This window comes from Chiloscyllium plagiosum, chromosome 14 (genome assembly GCF_004010195.1).
Source record: "Chiloscyllium plagiosum isolate BGI_BamShark_2017 chromosome 14, ASM401019v2, whole genome shotgun sequence".
Classification (NCBI taxonomy): Eukaryota; Metazoa; Chordata; class Chondrichthyes; order Orectolobiformes; family Hemiscylliidae; genus Chiloscyllium; species Chiloscyllium plagiosum.
Genome location: NC_057723.1, coordinates 46,917,895 through 46,931,185, shown reverse-complemented (window position 1 = coordinate 46,931,185; position 13,291 = coordinate 46,917,895). Strand labels below are relative to the sequence as shown.

The 13,291-nt window shown below is 42.2% G+C and overlaps 1 protein-coding gene across 3 annotated transcripts in view; it reads left to right on the top strand.

Moving 5' to 3' along the window:
- The window catches only part of simc1 (SUMO interacting motifs containing 1), a 90,440-nt gene that overhangs the window by 28,365 nt on the left and 48,784 nt on the right, over nucleotides 1–13,291 (top strand). Inside the window, exon 1 of one of the 3 annotated variants that reach the window (XM_043703756.1) lies at nucleotides 11,520–11,910. The exons of 1 other annotated variant lie outside the window; for it this stretch is intronic. In XM_043703756.1, coding sequence (XP_043559691.1) covers nucleotides 11,755–11,910 — 156 coding nt within the window. In that variant the 5' untranslated portion in view covers nucleotides 11,520–11,754. Of the gene's footprint in view, nucleotides 1–11,519; nucleotides 11,911–13,291 lie in introns of those variants that run through there. One more of the 3 variants, XM_043703755.1, reaches the window with a different exon arrangement.

Sequence of the window (13,291 nt, the reverse complement as noted above, 5' to 3'; positions counted from 1 at the left end):
AGCTCATTCCATACATGTACCACCCTCTGTGTGAAAAAGTTGCCCCACAGATCTCTTTTATATCTTTCCCCTCTCACCCTAAACCTATGCCCTCTGGTTCTGGACTCCCCCACCCCAGGGAAAATTTGTCTATTTATCCTATCCAGGCCCCTCATGATTTTATAAACCTCTATAAGGTCACCTCTCAGCCTCCGACACTCCAGAGAAAACAGCCCCAGCCTATTCAGCCTCTCCCTATGGCTCAAATCCTCCAATTCTGGCAACATCTTTGTAAATCTTTTCTGAACCCTTTCAAGTTTCACAACATCTTTCCAATAGGAAGGAGACCAGAATTGCATCCAATACTCCAACAGTGGTCTAACCAATGTCCTGTACAGCCGCAACATGACTTCTCAACTCCTGTACTCAATACTCTGACCAATAAAGGAAAGCATACCAAACGTCTTCTTCACTATCCTATCTACCTGTGACTCCACTTCCAAGAAGCTATGGACCTGCACTCCAAGGTCTCTTTGTTCAGCAACACTTCCGAGGACCTTACCATTAAGCATATATGTCCTGCTAAGATTTGCTTTCCCAAAATGCAGCACCTCACATTTATCTAAATTAAATTATTTTGTACAAATGAGCAACATATTTCCTACTGCTCAAATGCATACTATAGTAAACCTGCTTCATAAGATGCAGTCTATAGTAAACCTGCTTCAGAAGCTGCAGACATCTGAATTTGTCCCCAGCACAGACAGAATCCCAGGGACTGCCTTACGTGTGAGAAGGAATAGGTTTGAAGTTCTGTTAAGTTATTCTGGTGTTGGATTTTTATACAGGTTTTCCTCCTTTGGTCTCTGACGTGATACATTGATGATTTCTTTAAAAGTCTTTCATCAGAGGTATTGTTAGGACTGCAGCTGGCTTTCTTATCAAAAGTAATTTATTCCTTTGTTGTTACATTTGACATTGACTGTCTGTTGGAGACACAGCTTTCCTGTGGTTAACTCCTTAATTTCTTCTGTCGGGCAATCCTTGTTCTTTGTGGCAATAAAGTATCTAGTTTATCAAACAGGTGTCAAAGCAGTTTTGTTAACGTAATCTTGTCAAGACGTGGCAAGAGTCTGTGGAACAGCTTGTCTTCCTTCTTTAACAGTTTATTGTTGACAGTGTGTAATAATTTATCTTTTGTGGATTCATTCAGTCCATGAACAGTTATTAAAGTTCTGAAGTCGATAATATCACACTGTTTGTGTCCAATCACCAGGTAAAAGCTGCTGTCTTTAGGGAAGGAAATGTGCTTTGTAACTTATTCTGCTGATATAACTTCCAGAATATATACAGAAATCATTGCAATACTCTCTGAAAAGTGAGTGTGCTGTGCAATCACTAGAACATTTTGTGTAATCTAGAATATATGTAAGATGTGATGTTAAATCAGCATACTGGCTTTTTGCTTCATTTATCTCTGAAAAGAAGGGGAATTGGAAAATTGCTTAAGAAATATTGCTCTAACCTGGAGTATTTTCAGTTGCTGGAACTATGGAGAGAAGGGACAGATTCACTGGCTCCTATACATTGCTTCAGGAATTCAGAGGAGTCCTTAGAGAGGGTACATATATGTAATAAGTACATTGGCAGTACAACCCTGAAAATAAGTTGGAGGTGTCATTTTTAATATGATGGATGGCTACTTTTCTCAAAGATCCCTGAAAAGGAGTTGGACTTAAGCAGTATGCTTGATGGTCTCTCAGAACAGAATCTAAAGGATTCAGCCGAGACAGCAAGTCATATTGGAGTCCTGCAAAACTAAGCTTCCTGTGCTTTCCTAATCATTGGGCTTGGTTGACAGTCTCCAGCCATTCCTATCTTCTAATCCCTATCCCCATTCGCTACTGGGAATAGGACTGCACTAGAGTTGTGACATACAAATCTTTCAAATTCTCCCTGAACATATATAGTGCTTATTATATTGCATCCCTAATACTGGGGTAGAGTTTCCACTAATGGACAATCTTGCAACTGAATACAAATTGTACTTGGAATTCCACTGATTAGATTACATTTCAAGTTGATGCTGAATTGGCACAACGTAAAATATTCCACAACCTTGAATAATCATTCAACATGATAGTTTTTTTTCGCATTGGCAATTTTCCTTGATACGTTTAAATAATAACCAAGACAAATTTTAGTAATACAGCTGAATATTGAATTACCACAAAAAATAAATAATTTTAATAGGACTAGTGAGTAATATTGCAGCTAGCTAAATTTAGAGAACAACTTTAATTTCTTTGATAATGATTGTTCATAATCTACACTACAGTCTAGTTCTGCAATTCTGGGTGAGATATTAAAAGATTCCAATCCTTTCCCCTGGTTTGGATGGATGCAAAACTCTTATACTGAAAGAACAGTAAGTTCTTTGGTGACCTCAACATTCTTTTCTCAACCCCCAAACATAGATCACGTGAAGCACTTTGCCTTGCAGATCTATTGAGGTTGTTTGCATCCTCAGGATGTGTCATTGCAAATTGACATGTAGCTACATTTTACCAGCCCTTTGAGAGGAGGATGTAATGGCGTTTCTAGATGTCAGGAGGGAAACCCATTGCCACAAAAATAATTATCAGGTTAGAGAAGCACATGGCAAGGGCCCCACTTTTCACCCCCTCTAAACATTTTATTAGTGTCAAGAGGAGACTGTTAGGTAAACCCAGGCAGATTTCCTGGTTCTGTTACAGATGGTTCCATCACTGATGGAGGGGGCACTAGTAGCAATAGTGGTCGCTGGGGCTTCAGTCGCACCATTGAAAGACGCATCTCACTGGATCGCCTGCCTGATTCAGACATGATAAATAAATAAAAATACCTTGCCCTGGGGTGTCTCAGCATGTTGGAGCCGCAGCAGTACCTTGTCAAGGGTAATTAAGGATGGGCAACAAATGTAGATTTATCTACTGATGCCCATATCCTCCCATGAAAGAATACTTCAAAGAATATAGGCTCAAGCTGCTTAACCCTTCCTCAAAAGTCAAGTCCTTCATCTAAAGAAGCAGCAATCTAGTGAAGCTTCTGTTAAGTGGCTCCAATGGAAGTATATCCTTCAAGGAAACCAAAACTGTACTCTAGCTATTGTTTACCAACACCCTGCACAGTTGTAGCAAGAATCTTTTGTGCACTTCTTCCAATACACTTGTATCCTTCCTAAAGATGGAATACTGCAATTGAGGTCGAACTATTGTTTTATTCAGGTTTAACATAAGTTTCTGTACTCTAAGGCTCTGTTATAGAATCTAGGATATGGTAAGTTTTTTTAAACCACTCCTTCAACCTGTCCTGTAACCTTCAATGGTTTTGGGGTTGGGGGGGGAGGAGTTCTAAGTCACTCTGCTCCCATCTCTCCTTTAAAATTGTGCCCTTCACTTAATATTGCCATTCCCATTTTTTCTTTCTATCAAAAAGAATCACTACCTGGCCTTTTCACTGACTCTTCAGTAAATTTAACACTATCATCCTCACAATTCATAATGCTTCCAAGTTCCTGGTCATCCAGAGATTTTCAAATGGTGTCCTGAACACTAAAGTCTAGGTCAATATATATCAAGTAGACCAATTGTCCTAACACCACTTTCCTGCAGCCTCAGTGCTGAGTGAACAAACAGCTCGTAGGTGGGCCACAGTCTATTCATTTGCCACTATGAATAAAATATTACTGGTAATGGACCAGACCAGACGCCTTCAAATATATTAAGGTAGCCTAGACCCTAGCTTTTCCTTATTTTAACAGGTAAATATCAGATGCTGTATTCCAGGTGCAATTCGATTGGTCAGACTACTCGATGTTAAGCAAAACAATTTATTCAAACCCGCAATAACTTAACTGTGTTGGAAAACTTAATAATAGATACAGTAACTTACCAATTAACTGTTCTACTAAAGTAACATCCCATAAACACACCCTTGGAAAAAAGGCAAATTTAAAAAACAGATCGTCTCACATGCAGTTCTCCAATCCGAGAAGAAAGAACATCAAAGACAATTCTGAAAGAAAATTCAGTGTAACAGTGGGAGAGATGCAGTACCTTCTAACCCTGCTGAGACCCCAGCAAAGACTGCTGAAAGCTAACTAAAAATCCGAGAACTAAGAGAGCTTGACCACACCCATTCAGGCTGCATCTATTTCTCCAAGTATTAAAAATCCAAAGCCTCACATGTTTATCTTCTCAGACTGCTCGGGACCTGTTGCACCTGCCACACAGTGTTTGAACTCTTCAAGCAAAAGTACTGAGTCAATTCTTTGTAGTAAAAGAATAATATTCATTTATTTGACACAATTAATATTAGAACAACAAATACACTATGAGCTAACGATTAACACTACAAATTTATCTTATGATTTAACTTAACTTTAGATGATCATAGAACTTGACCGGGCTCCATGTTATCATCTGGTCTTTCTTCGGTGGTTTCAGTGGAGTCTTCTCTTTTGGTGGTTATTCTCAATTTACCATTCTGTGTGGGTTTGTAGTGATTTTTATACTCCAAAGTCTGTGTATCCTTTTAGGAGAGTCTTGAGTATCTTCCAATGGATTGATCAGGCTCAATCATCCTGATCAATCTGACCCAACCAGGTATTGGCACGCTGATAGCAAGGTGGTCCTTAGGTGCCCATTACTGGAGCTCCTGGGTGCATGTAGCTTCCTCCAAACACTGTTTCTGATTGTCCTGAGGGTGATATTCCATTAACTCATTCAAACCCACATTCAGGTGTGTATTGTAGGCTCTGCAGAACAAGGTTTGTTTGCAAACTTTCTGTATTCTGCAGTATGTTGATTAGTACAGTCACTTTGGTCAAGGCTGGGTTCCATTTCCCAGCATGCATTATTATTGTCCATGTTTTGTACCTCCATGATAAGTTCATTATTTTGAGTGGCCAGTCTGGCCACAGTCCCTCCTCTTCATCCTGCACACGAAGCGTGATGGATCAAAGAATAAACAACCAATATCTCTGTGCAGTAAGTACACAATCTTCTAAGCTCAAGCAAAGTATATATACTTAAACCACTACCCTGTCACAGATAACATATGAGAATCAAGCATAGTAAACTAAATAAGGAGAAATGAGCAAATACAAACACAAATTCATAATGAAACCTGTAAAAATGAAATGTTATACAACTATAAAAGAACAAAAACACCAACAAGTCCAAAAAAGGTCATACTGAAACAAATGTTATTAAACCACAAGAAAAAAATTTCAAAACAAAAACTTGAAAATTGAACAAACATTATAAAAACAGAGAATATTTTATATGTTGGAGAAATGGCCAAATAACAAAAAAAAAATAAAATGGAAAGGCCAATGTTATAAAATCACAAAGAGGAAAACATCCATAAAAACAAACATTACAGAACATTTTACACACAATGGCAGCAAAGAGTCACCAGTTCTAGTCAAATATTTACAAAGTTTTACCAAGTTAGAGGAGATCGTCAGTTGAGTGAGGTCTCCAGATCCAGTTTGTTTGACAGTTCATGTGTGTTGAACCTAGTGACGATCGCCGTGAGGTTTGTCTTGATTGTGTTCCGCACGGTCACGGTTATCCTGGGGAGAGATCAAGGTTATTTCTGTTGTTGTCCTTGTCCATTATCTCAATAATTTTGCATTAATGCAATGTATATGCCCTAACCTTCCTCCACTTATTCCAAAAAAAAAGGAATGGAAACCCTATGTGGAATGTTGAGTCAGGTTTAGAGACCTGGTAGTCTCCAATCTTGGCTTCTCGGGGTAGGGAGCCTGACCATGATGTGATGAGGAAAGACTGAAACAAGGTAGTCATGCCAATCAATGATTTAAAGACAAGTGAAGATGAAGATGCCCTGCTCGGAGACAGTCAGCACAACCAACAATTTAAACATAAGTAAAAGATGAAAGACAACCTCAAGAGACCAATAACTATTTAAACATAAAATATGAAAGTAAAGGAAAGCTGAAGAATTAAGCAGATTACAATTCTAGCAGTGTGCACAGGACTAAGAGTTGGAAGATGTGTGTGATATATGAGAGTTTGAACCATCAGAAACAGTTGCATCTCGCCTTGGGTGGTTGTCAGGAGCTGTTTCAATACTTGGATTAGTGTCAAATAGGCACTCAGAGATTCAATGTGTTCTGAATCCTTTGTCGCTGGAAGAGTGGCGCGATATTGAATCCTCCTGGTTCCAATGTTTGTAGCTAGTCATGCCCTGTAGTGGTGACACTGGGAATTACCATTTGACAGTCTGAGTTAGTCTGTTCTTCCATTGTCTAAACTAGGGGATATTTGATCTGTCTGCCTGTCAGGGGGTTATCAGGAAGATATGTCATGTCACACATTCCCAACAGACACGACATATCCGTGTTATTAGTCAGCAGTGAGTCAGAGCAATAGAGATGTACAGCATAGAACCAGATTCTTCGGTCCAACTTGTCCATGACAACCAGATATCCTATATTAATCTAGTCGCATTTGCCAGTACTTGGCCTTTATTCCTCCAAACTCTTCCTATTTATATACCCATCCAGATGCCTTCTGATTATTATAATTGTACCAGCCTCCACTACATCCTATCCTAAGGCCTGCTTGTTTTCATCCCAAATAATGTCCCCAGTTGTCTGTTGGTAGCTGCAGCCTGTATGGATTCTGCAGTATGTTGATTAGCACAGTCACTTAGGTTATGTCTGAGTTCCATTTCCCAGGATGCATTAATCATTGTCCATCTTTTACAACTCCATGGCAAGTTCATTATTTGCCATCATAAGGTCATTATTTTGAGTGATGCACCTTTGCTCCAATCTCTGAAAGAAACCAGGACAAAACACACCTCTTAAAGCCAGAGCATCATCACAACTCAAGGATCCCACCACCTGTCTGCACAGGGTCTGGTCCTGTTTCTGGCCACAGTGTAGGGCAAATACTTAATCTTTGGAAGAGTTTGAGTTATGGTCACTATTGTAATGCAGCAGCCAATTAAAACTTCACAGAGTTCCACAGACAGCAGCAATAAATGAACAAATAATCTGAGTGACAAATGGCATTCAAGATATCAGTGGCAGACCTGGGTGGGGCTCTGGAGCAGTCACAGTGGGGTTTAAAGGAGTAGTAATGAGAGCAGTGAAGTCCCAGATGCAGGCAGACTGGCTGTGAGCTGCTTCAGCAAAATCAAAGGGTAACCTCACAGGGAACAGAACTGATCGAGTATTACTTTAAGGCCATATGTGTACCTTCAAAGCTGTACACATTGTAATATTTTAGAACTTCATAACTAAATTTCTCCACTTCATAGAGTTAAGGAGGTTCTGGTTATAGGGTCATACAGCATGGAAACAGACCCTTCGGTCCAATACATCCATGCCAACCAAATTTCCCAAACTACAGTTGTCCCACTTGCCTGCATTTGGTCCATATCCCTCTAACCCTTTCCTATGCAAGTACCTGTCTAAATGTATTTTAAAATGTTGTGAGTGTACCTGCATCTACCACTTCCTCTGGCAGTTCATTCAACATGAGCCACCCTGTGTGAAAATGTGCCCCTCAGGTTACTTTTAAATCATTTTCCTCTCACCTTAAATCTAAGCCCTCTAATTATGAACTCCCCACCCTATGAAAAAGACCTTTGCTATTCACCTTATCTAAGATTTTGTAAACGTCTAAGGTCACCCCTCAACCTCCTTCACTCAAACATGAATCAGTGTTCTAATCTATACTGTGGGAGGAAGGGCACAATAGAAGTAAGGGTATTCAGTTCAGTTTGGCTATGTCTGGGCAGCTCTGGGCATATAATTTGCACTATGAGGGAAACCCTGATTGCTCCTGTCAGTGGAGATGACCATGGGGTATGCCATTGACAGGAGCAACTCAAGCCCCAGGTTTTGAAGCAGAATGGATAGCTGGGAACACTCCTGTGCTTTCATGAAGTGTACCCAAGTGCAGAGAGGGATTGAGTGACTAACGGACAGAAGAGGACCACGCAAGAAGTGAGGGGATCCCTGGAGTGCATCTTATTTGCAAGTTGTTTTACAACCTTAGAAACCAGCCAGAGTGGAGTTTGCTTTGCAGAGTCCAGCCAAAGCCACAGCAGAACACATGGTTGGTCCAGCTGCTTAGCTTGGAGGGATGGAGATAGGGTGAGAAGTGTGGTAGGGTTAGAGATTTTGGAAAAGATTTGGTAGGGTAACTATTGTAGGGGATTCATTTGTGGAGGAGCAGAAAGGTGCCTTTGTTGTTGTCGATAAAACTCCAAGATGAGTGTTGCCTCCCAAGTACCAGATCTTACTGAATGCCTTCAGGAATTCTGCAGGGGGAAATTGAACAGCCAGAGGTTGGGGTCCATGTTGAGTCTAACTAGATTGGGAGGGGAATGGAATCCTCATTCTGAGAAGAGAGAAATTGAGATGAAATTAGAAGCTAAAATGCTAGTAAGTAAGTCTAGAAGGCAGAGGAAACATATGCTAGATCAGAAAGGAATGAGATCAGCAAGGCTAAATTAAATATTTAATTGCAAGGAGCCTATGGAATAAGGCAGATGAGATGAGACCACAGAAAGGCACCTGGGGGAAGTGATATCATTCATCTTAGTAAGACTCACCTGAATGATGATCAGGATTGGCAGCTCAACATTCCTGTTATAGGTTATTCAGACAAGATAGAGAGAAATAACTGGAGGAGGAGGTCAGTTGTAATATTGTTCAAGGAATCAATTATAGCAGTGAGGAGGTGTGATATCTTAGAATGATCATGAGGCTATATGAATACAAGTTAAAAATACAAAAGGGGCAAGCAAACACACTTGGGTACTAAAGGCCCACAAACAGATAACGGATCAAATATGTATTAAATTTTCAGAGAGGCAGAATAAAATGATCCTATCAGGGTCATTTAACTACTCAAATATTAAGTGGGATAGTTCTCCAGTGTGAAAGGTAGGGAGTTGTGTTGTGTGTGTGTGTGGGAGGGGGATATCAGTAGGGGCGTAATTTGGAGTTATGACAATAATTCAGTTAGATTTAGGATAGTTCTAGAATAGGCTGTGAATAAAAGTTCTAAACTTGCAAAAGACTAACTTTATTATGATAAAGGTATGATTTCAATTGGCGTACGCTACTTTCAGATAAAAATGACTCAGAGCAGTGGGAGTCACTAAAATCCAGAAGTTGTTAGTGACTCCTCACTCCTCCTGAGGGAAACTGAATATCTCTCAGACTACAATCAATGGAAGGTGAACTGAATTGACAAGAATTTCCACTCAAATGCCATTTGTTAATCTCTAAATACATGGTTGAATGAGATGTAGATAAATTTTTAATAGTGTACCAGATCCATAATTGCAACTAAGCACCCTCACCAGTCTAGAGAAGCTTAACTTAAAACTTCCTATAAGCCAACTTTCTCCACAATGAAACACTGTTTACATTTAGTTAAGGTCTAACTTAATCCATTCACAATTGATTTCACTACCCAAAAGGTTATAAATTGGATCCCCTTGACTTGGTGCTAGATTTCAATCAGAAAAGGGGAAACTCCAATCACTGATGCTACATCTAGCTTTCATGGAAGTCAACACCAAGTATCCAACTTTGATGCAAAACTGGGCCAATATTTCTAAGTACTGCCAGTTCTGTGTTAGCCAAGACAAAAACCCAAAGAAGGTTGTCAAGAAGGCACTTGGTCTGCTTGCCTTTATTGGTCAGTGCACTGTGTATAGGCGTTGGGAGGTCATGTTGTGGCTGTACAGGACGTTGGTTAGGCCACTTTTGGAATACTGTATTCAATTCTAGTCTTCCTGGTAGAGGAAAGACATTGTGAAACTTGAAAGGGTTCAGATTGTATTGACAATGATGTTGCCAAGGTTGGACGGTTTGAATTATAGGGAGAGGCTGAATAGGCTGGGGCTATTTCCCCTCGAGTGTCAGAGCCTGAGGGGTGGCCTTACAGAAGTTTATAAAATCATAAGGGACATGGATAGGGGACTCAAAGCTAGAGATCATAGCTTTAATGTGAGGGGGAAAAAGATTTAAAAGGGACATTTTTTTCCAGAGAATGGTGCATGAATGAACTGCCACAGGAAGTGGTGGAGACTGTTATAATTTAAAATGCACCTGAATGGGTATATGAATAGGTAAAAACAATGACTGCAGATGCTGGAAACCAGAGTCTAGATTAGAGCGGTGCTGGAAAAGCACAGCAGTTCAGGCAGCATCCGAAAAGCAGTAAAATCGACGTTTTGGACAAAAGCCCTTCATCCTGATAAAGGGTTTTTGCCCGAAACATCGATTTTACTGCTCCTCGGATGCTGCCTGAACTGCTGTGCTATTCCAGCACCACTCTAATCTAGACCCTGGGTATATGAATAGGAAGGGTTTGAGAGAGAAATGAGCTTAATGCTGGCAAATGTGACTAGATTAATTTAGGATACCTGGTCAGCATGGATGAGTTGGACCAAAGAGTTTGTTTCTGTGCATTTTATCGCTATGATGAATTGTGGATGCTGGAAATCAGAAAAAAACAGAAATTGCTGGAAAAACTCCACAGGTTTGGCAACATTTGTGAAGAGAAAGCAGAGTTAATGTTTCATCCATTTTGAAGAAGTGCCACTGGACCTGTAACATTATCTCTGCTTTCTCTCCATAGATGCTGCCAGTTTCTGGTTGTGTACTGAATTTTCTAGGGTGGTGCTGAAACACATGAACTCTGAAGGGAGTTCTACCACTGGGTCAAGATGCACAATAAAGTCAAACATAGCTAACTCTTTCACTGAGTGTGCTCTGGTGTTGACAGTGAGCAGGACTCTCTCTGGGCGGTCCAATACCTGTTGATCTTCCAGCTGAAGGAGTTGACCCCGACTAAGTGTTGCAGACTGGCACATTCCAAAGTCCAGGACTACATGTTGAGGGATGCGCTGAAGCTTGGGGCAGCTGCCGCCAAGGCGCGGTGGGGAAAGACCACCGTATAACATCTGCCTGCCTCAGAAGAACAGGGAGCCCACGCAGTCATTTGGACCCACTGACGCCTCAGCTAAATATATGGATATATGATTGATAATATATACAAAAAGGGCGGCACGGTGGCACAGTGGTTAGCACTGCTGCCTCACAGCTGGGTTCAATTCCCGCCTCAGGCGACTGACTGTGTGGAGTTTGCATGTTCTCCCCGTGTCAGCGTGGGTTTCCTCCGGGTGCTCCGGTTTCCTCCCACAGTCCAAAGATGTGCAGGTTAGGTGAATTGGCCATGCTAAATTGCCCGTAGTGTTAGGTAAGGGGTAAATGTAGGGGTATGGGTGGGTTGCGCTTCGGCGGGGCGGTGTGGACTTGCTGGGCTGAAGGGCCTGTTTCCACACTGTACGTAATCTAATCTAATCAAATGTATATACAAATTATAAATTCTGATCTCTGTATGCAAATGTTTACATATGTATGGCATGACCAACTGTACAGGCCATCAAATTATTTTATGAATAAAGTATATTGAAAGTTTAAAAAGTGAGCAGGACGGACTGGGAGCCCTCTTCACCAAGCTGCACCGTAAAGCTTGTTGCAGCAGGGGGCAGCAGAGGGCAGCCGTCACCCCGCGCTTGTGCCCGTGTGAAAGATGGCGGCCGCTCTCTGGGTGGTTGGCGAACGCGCTACCGATTTCCTTCCCTTCGGACCGTATCGGATGAACCGGGCAACCGGAGCCCTAACCGAGCCCCGCCAGCGACCTCTCTAAAAGTCAGGGAAGCGGAACCATGGCTGACGTGATTGAGATCACCTCGGAAGATGAGTCAGACTCGGACATTGAGATTATCGGAGAGACGACAGCGCCGCTGGGCACCCGCTGCCAGAACTCCTACTCGGCCTGGGCTCGCTATCAGCGGATCAAACAGATCCTGTTCTCTCAGCGGGTGAGTGCGGGCAGCATTTATAACACACAGTGTTTTGACTATAAACAGGAAGTAACTGAGCGCGCACAGCCGTGACGACAAGGTGGGGTGTCGCCACCATCTTTGATCCTGGCCATTGTCCCCTGTATGACGCCATAAAGATGCGCCCCCTGGTTTTAAATAATAACATTGGGAAACCTCTTTCATGCAGCCACCATGGTTCCTGGTCAGAAGACAGCTTAGGCTAATGTGTTGCATGTATTACTGGCTTATCACTTTGCAGACATATATAATACTCCCTTCTTTCTTTAAATCAATGCATAAATTGTCACAATTGTTCCAGTCATTAGCTTAGAAAATAATTAAACATTTCTTCTATTGAAATGAACAGAACTATTTTTCTGAGTATTTTATAGCATTTAATTGAAATGACTCCACAGAGGCTGGTATTGGATCACTCTTTACTTACGCATGGAGCTAGAGCATGGAGCTGAGAATTATTCGAGAGGCTGAGAGGGTGATAGATGGAAGCTACAGGGACATAGTTACACCAGAAAACAGAGGTAGCTGGGTAACAGTTAGAAGTGGGAAGAGGAGGAAGCAGGCAGTGCAGGGATCCCCTGTGGTTGTTCTCCTCAACAATAAGTATACCGCTTTGGATACTGTTGGGGGGAACGGCCTAGCAGGGGTAAGCTGCAGTGACCGGGTCTCTGGCACGAGGTCCGGCTCTGAGGCTCAGAAGGGAGAGGAGGAGAGCGCTAGTTATAGGAAACTCTCTAGTTAGAGGGACAGACAGGCGGTTCTGTGGACATGGGCGAGACTCTCAGTTGGTTTGTTGCCTCCCGGGTGCCAGGGTCCGAGACGTCTCGGACTGTGTCTTCAAAATCCTTAAGGGGGAGGGTGTGCAGCCAAAAGTCGTAGTGCACATTGGCACCAATGACATAGGTAGGAAGAGGGGTGGGGAGGTCATTCAGGATCTCAGGGAGTTAGGCTGGAAGCTAAAAGCTAGGACGGACAGCGTCGCCATCTCTGGGTTGTTGCCGGTGCCACGTGACAGTGAGGCAAGGAATAGGGAGAGAGTGCAGTTGCACACGTGGCTGCAAGGATGGTGTAGGAGGGAGGGCTTCAGATATTTGGACAATTGGACTGCATTCTGGCGAAGGTGGGACCTGTACAAGCAGGACGGGTTGCACCAGCACCAGAAGGGCACCAATATCCTGGGAGGTAGGTTTGCTAGCAATCTTCGGGGGGGTTTAAACTAATTTGGCAGGGGGATGGGATCCGGACTTGTAGTCCAGCAAGTAGGCTAGCTGTTTGTCAGGATGTCCAAGAATGTAGGGAGACTGTGAAGAAGGTAGCACTGACAGGGAATACTTACGGACACAGAGATGGGTTCAAGTGC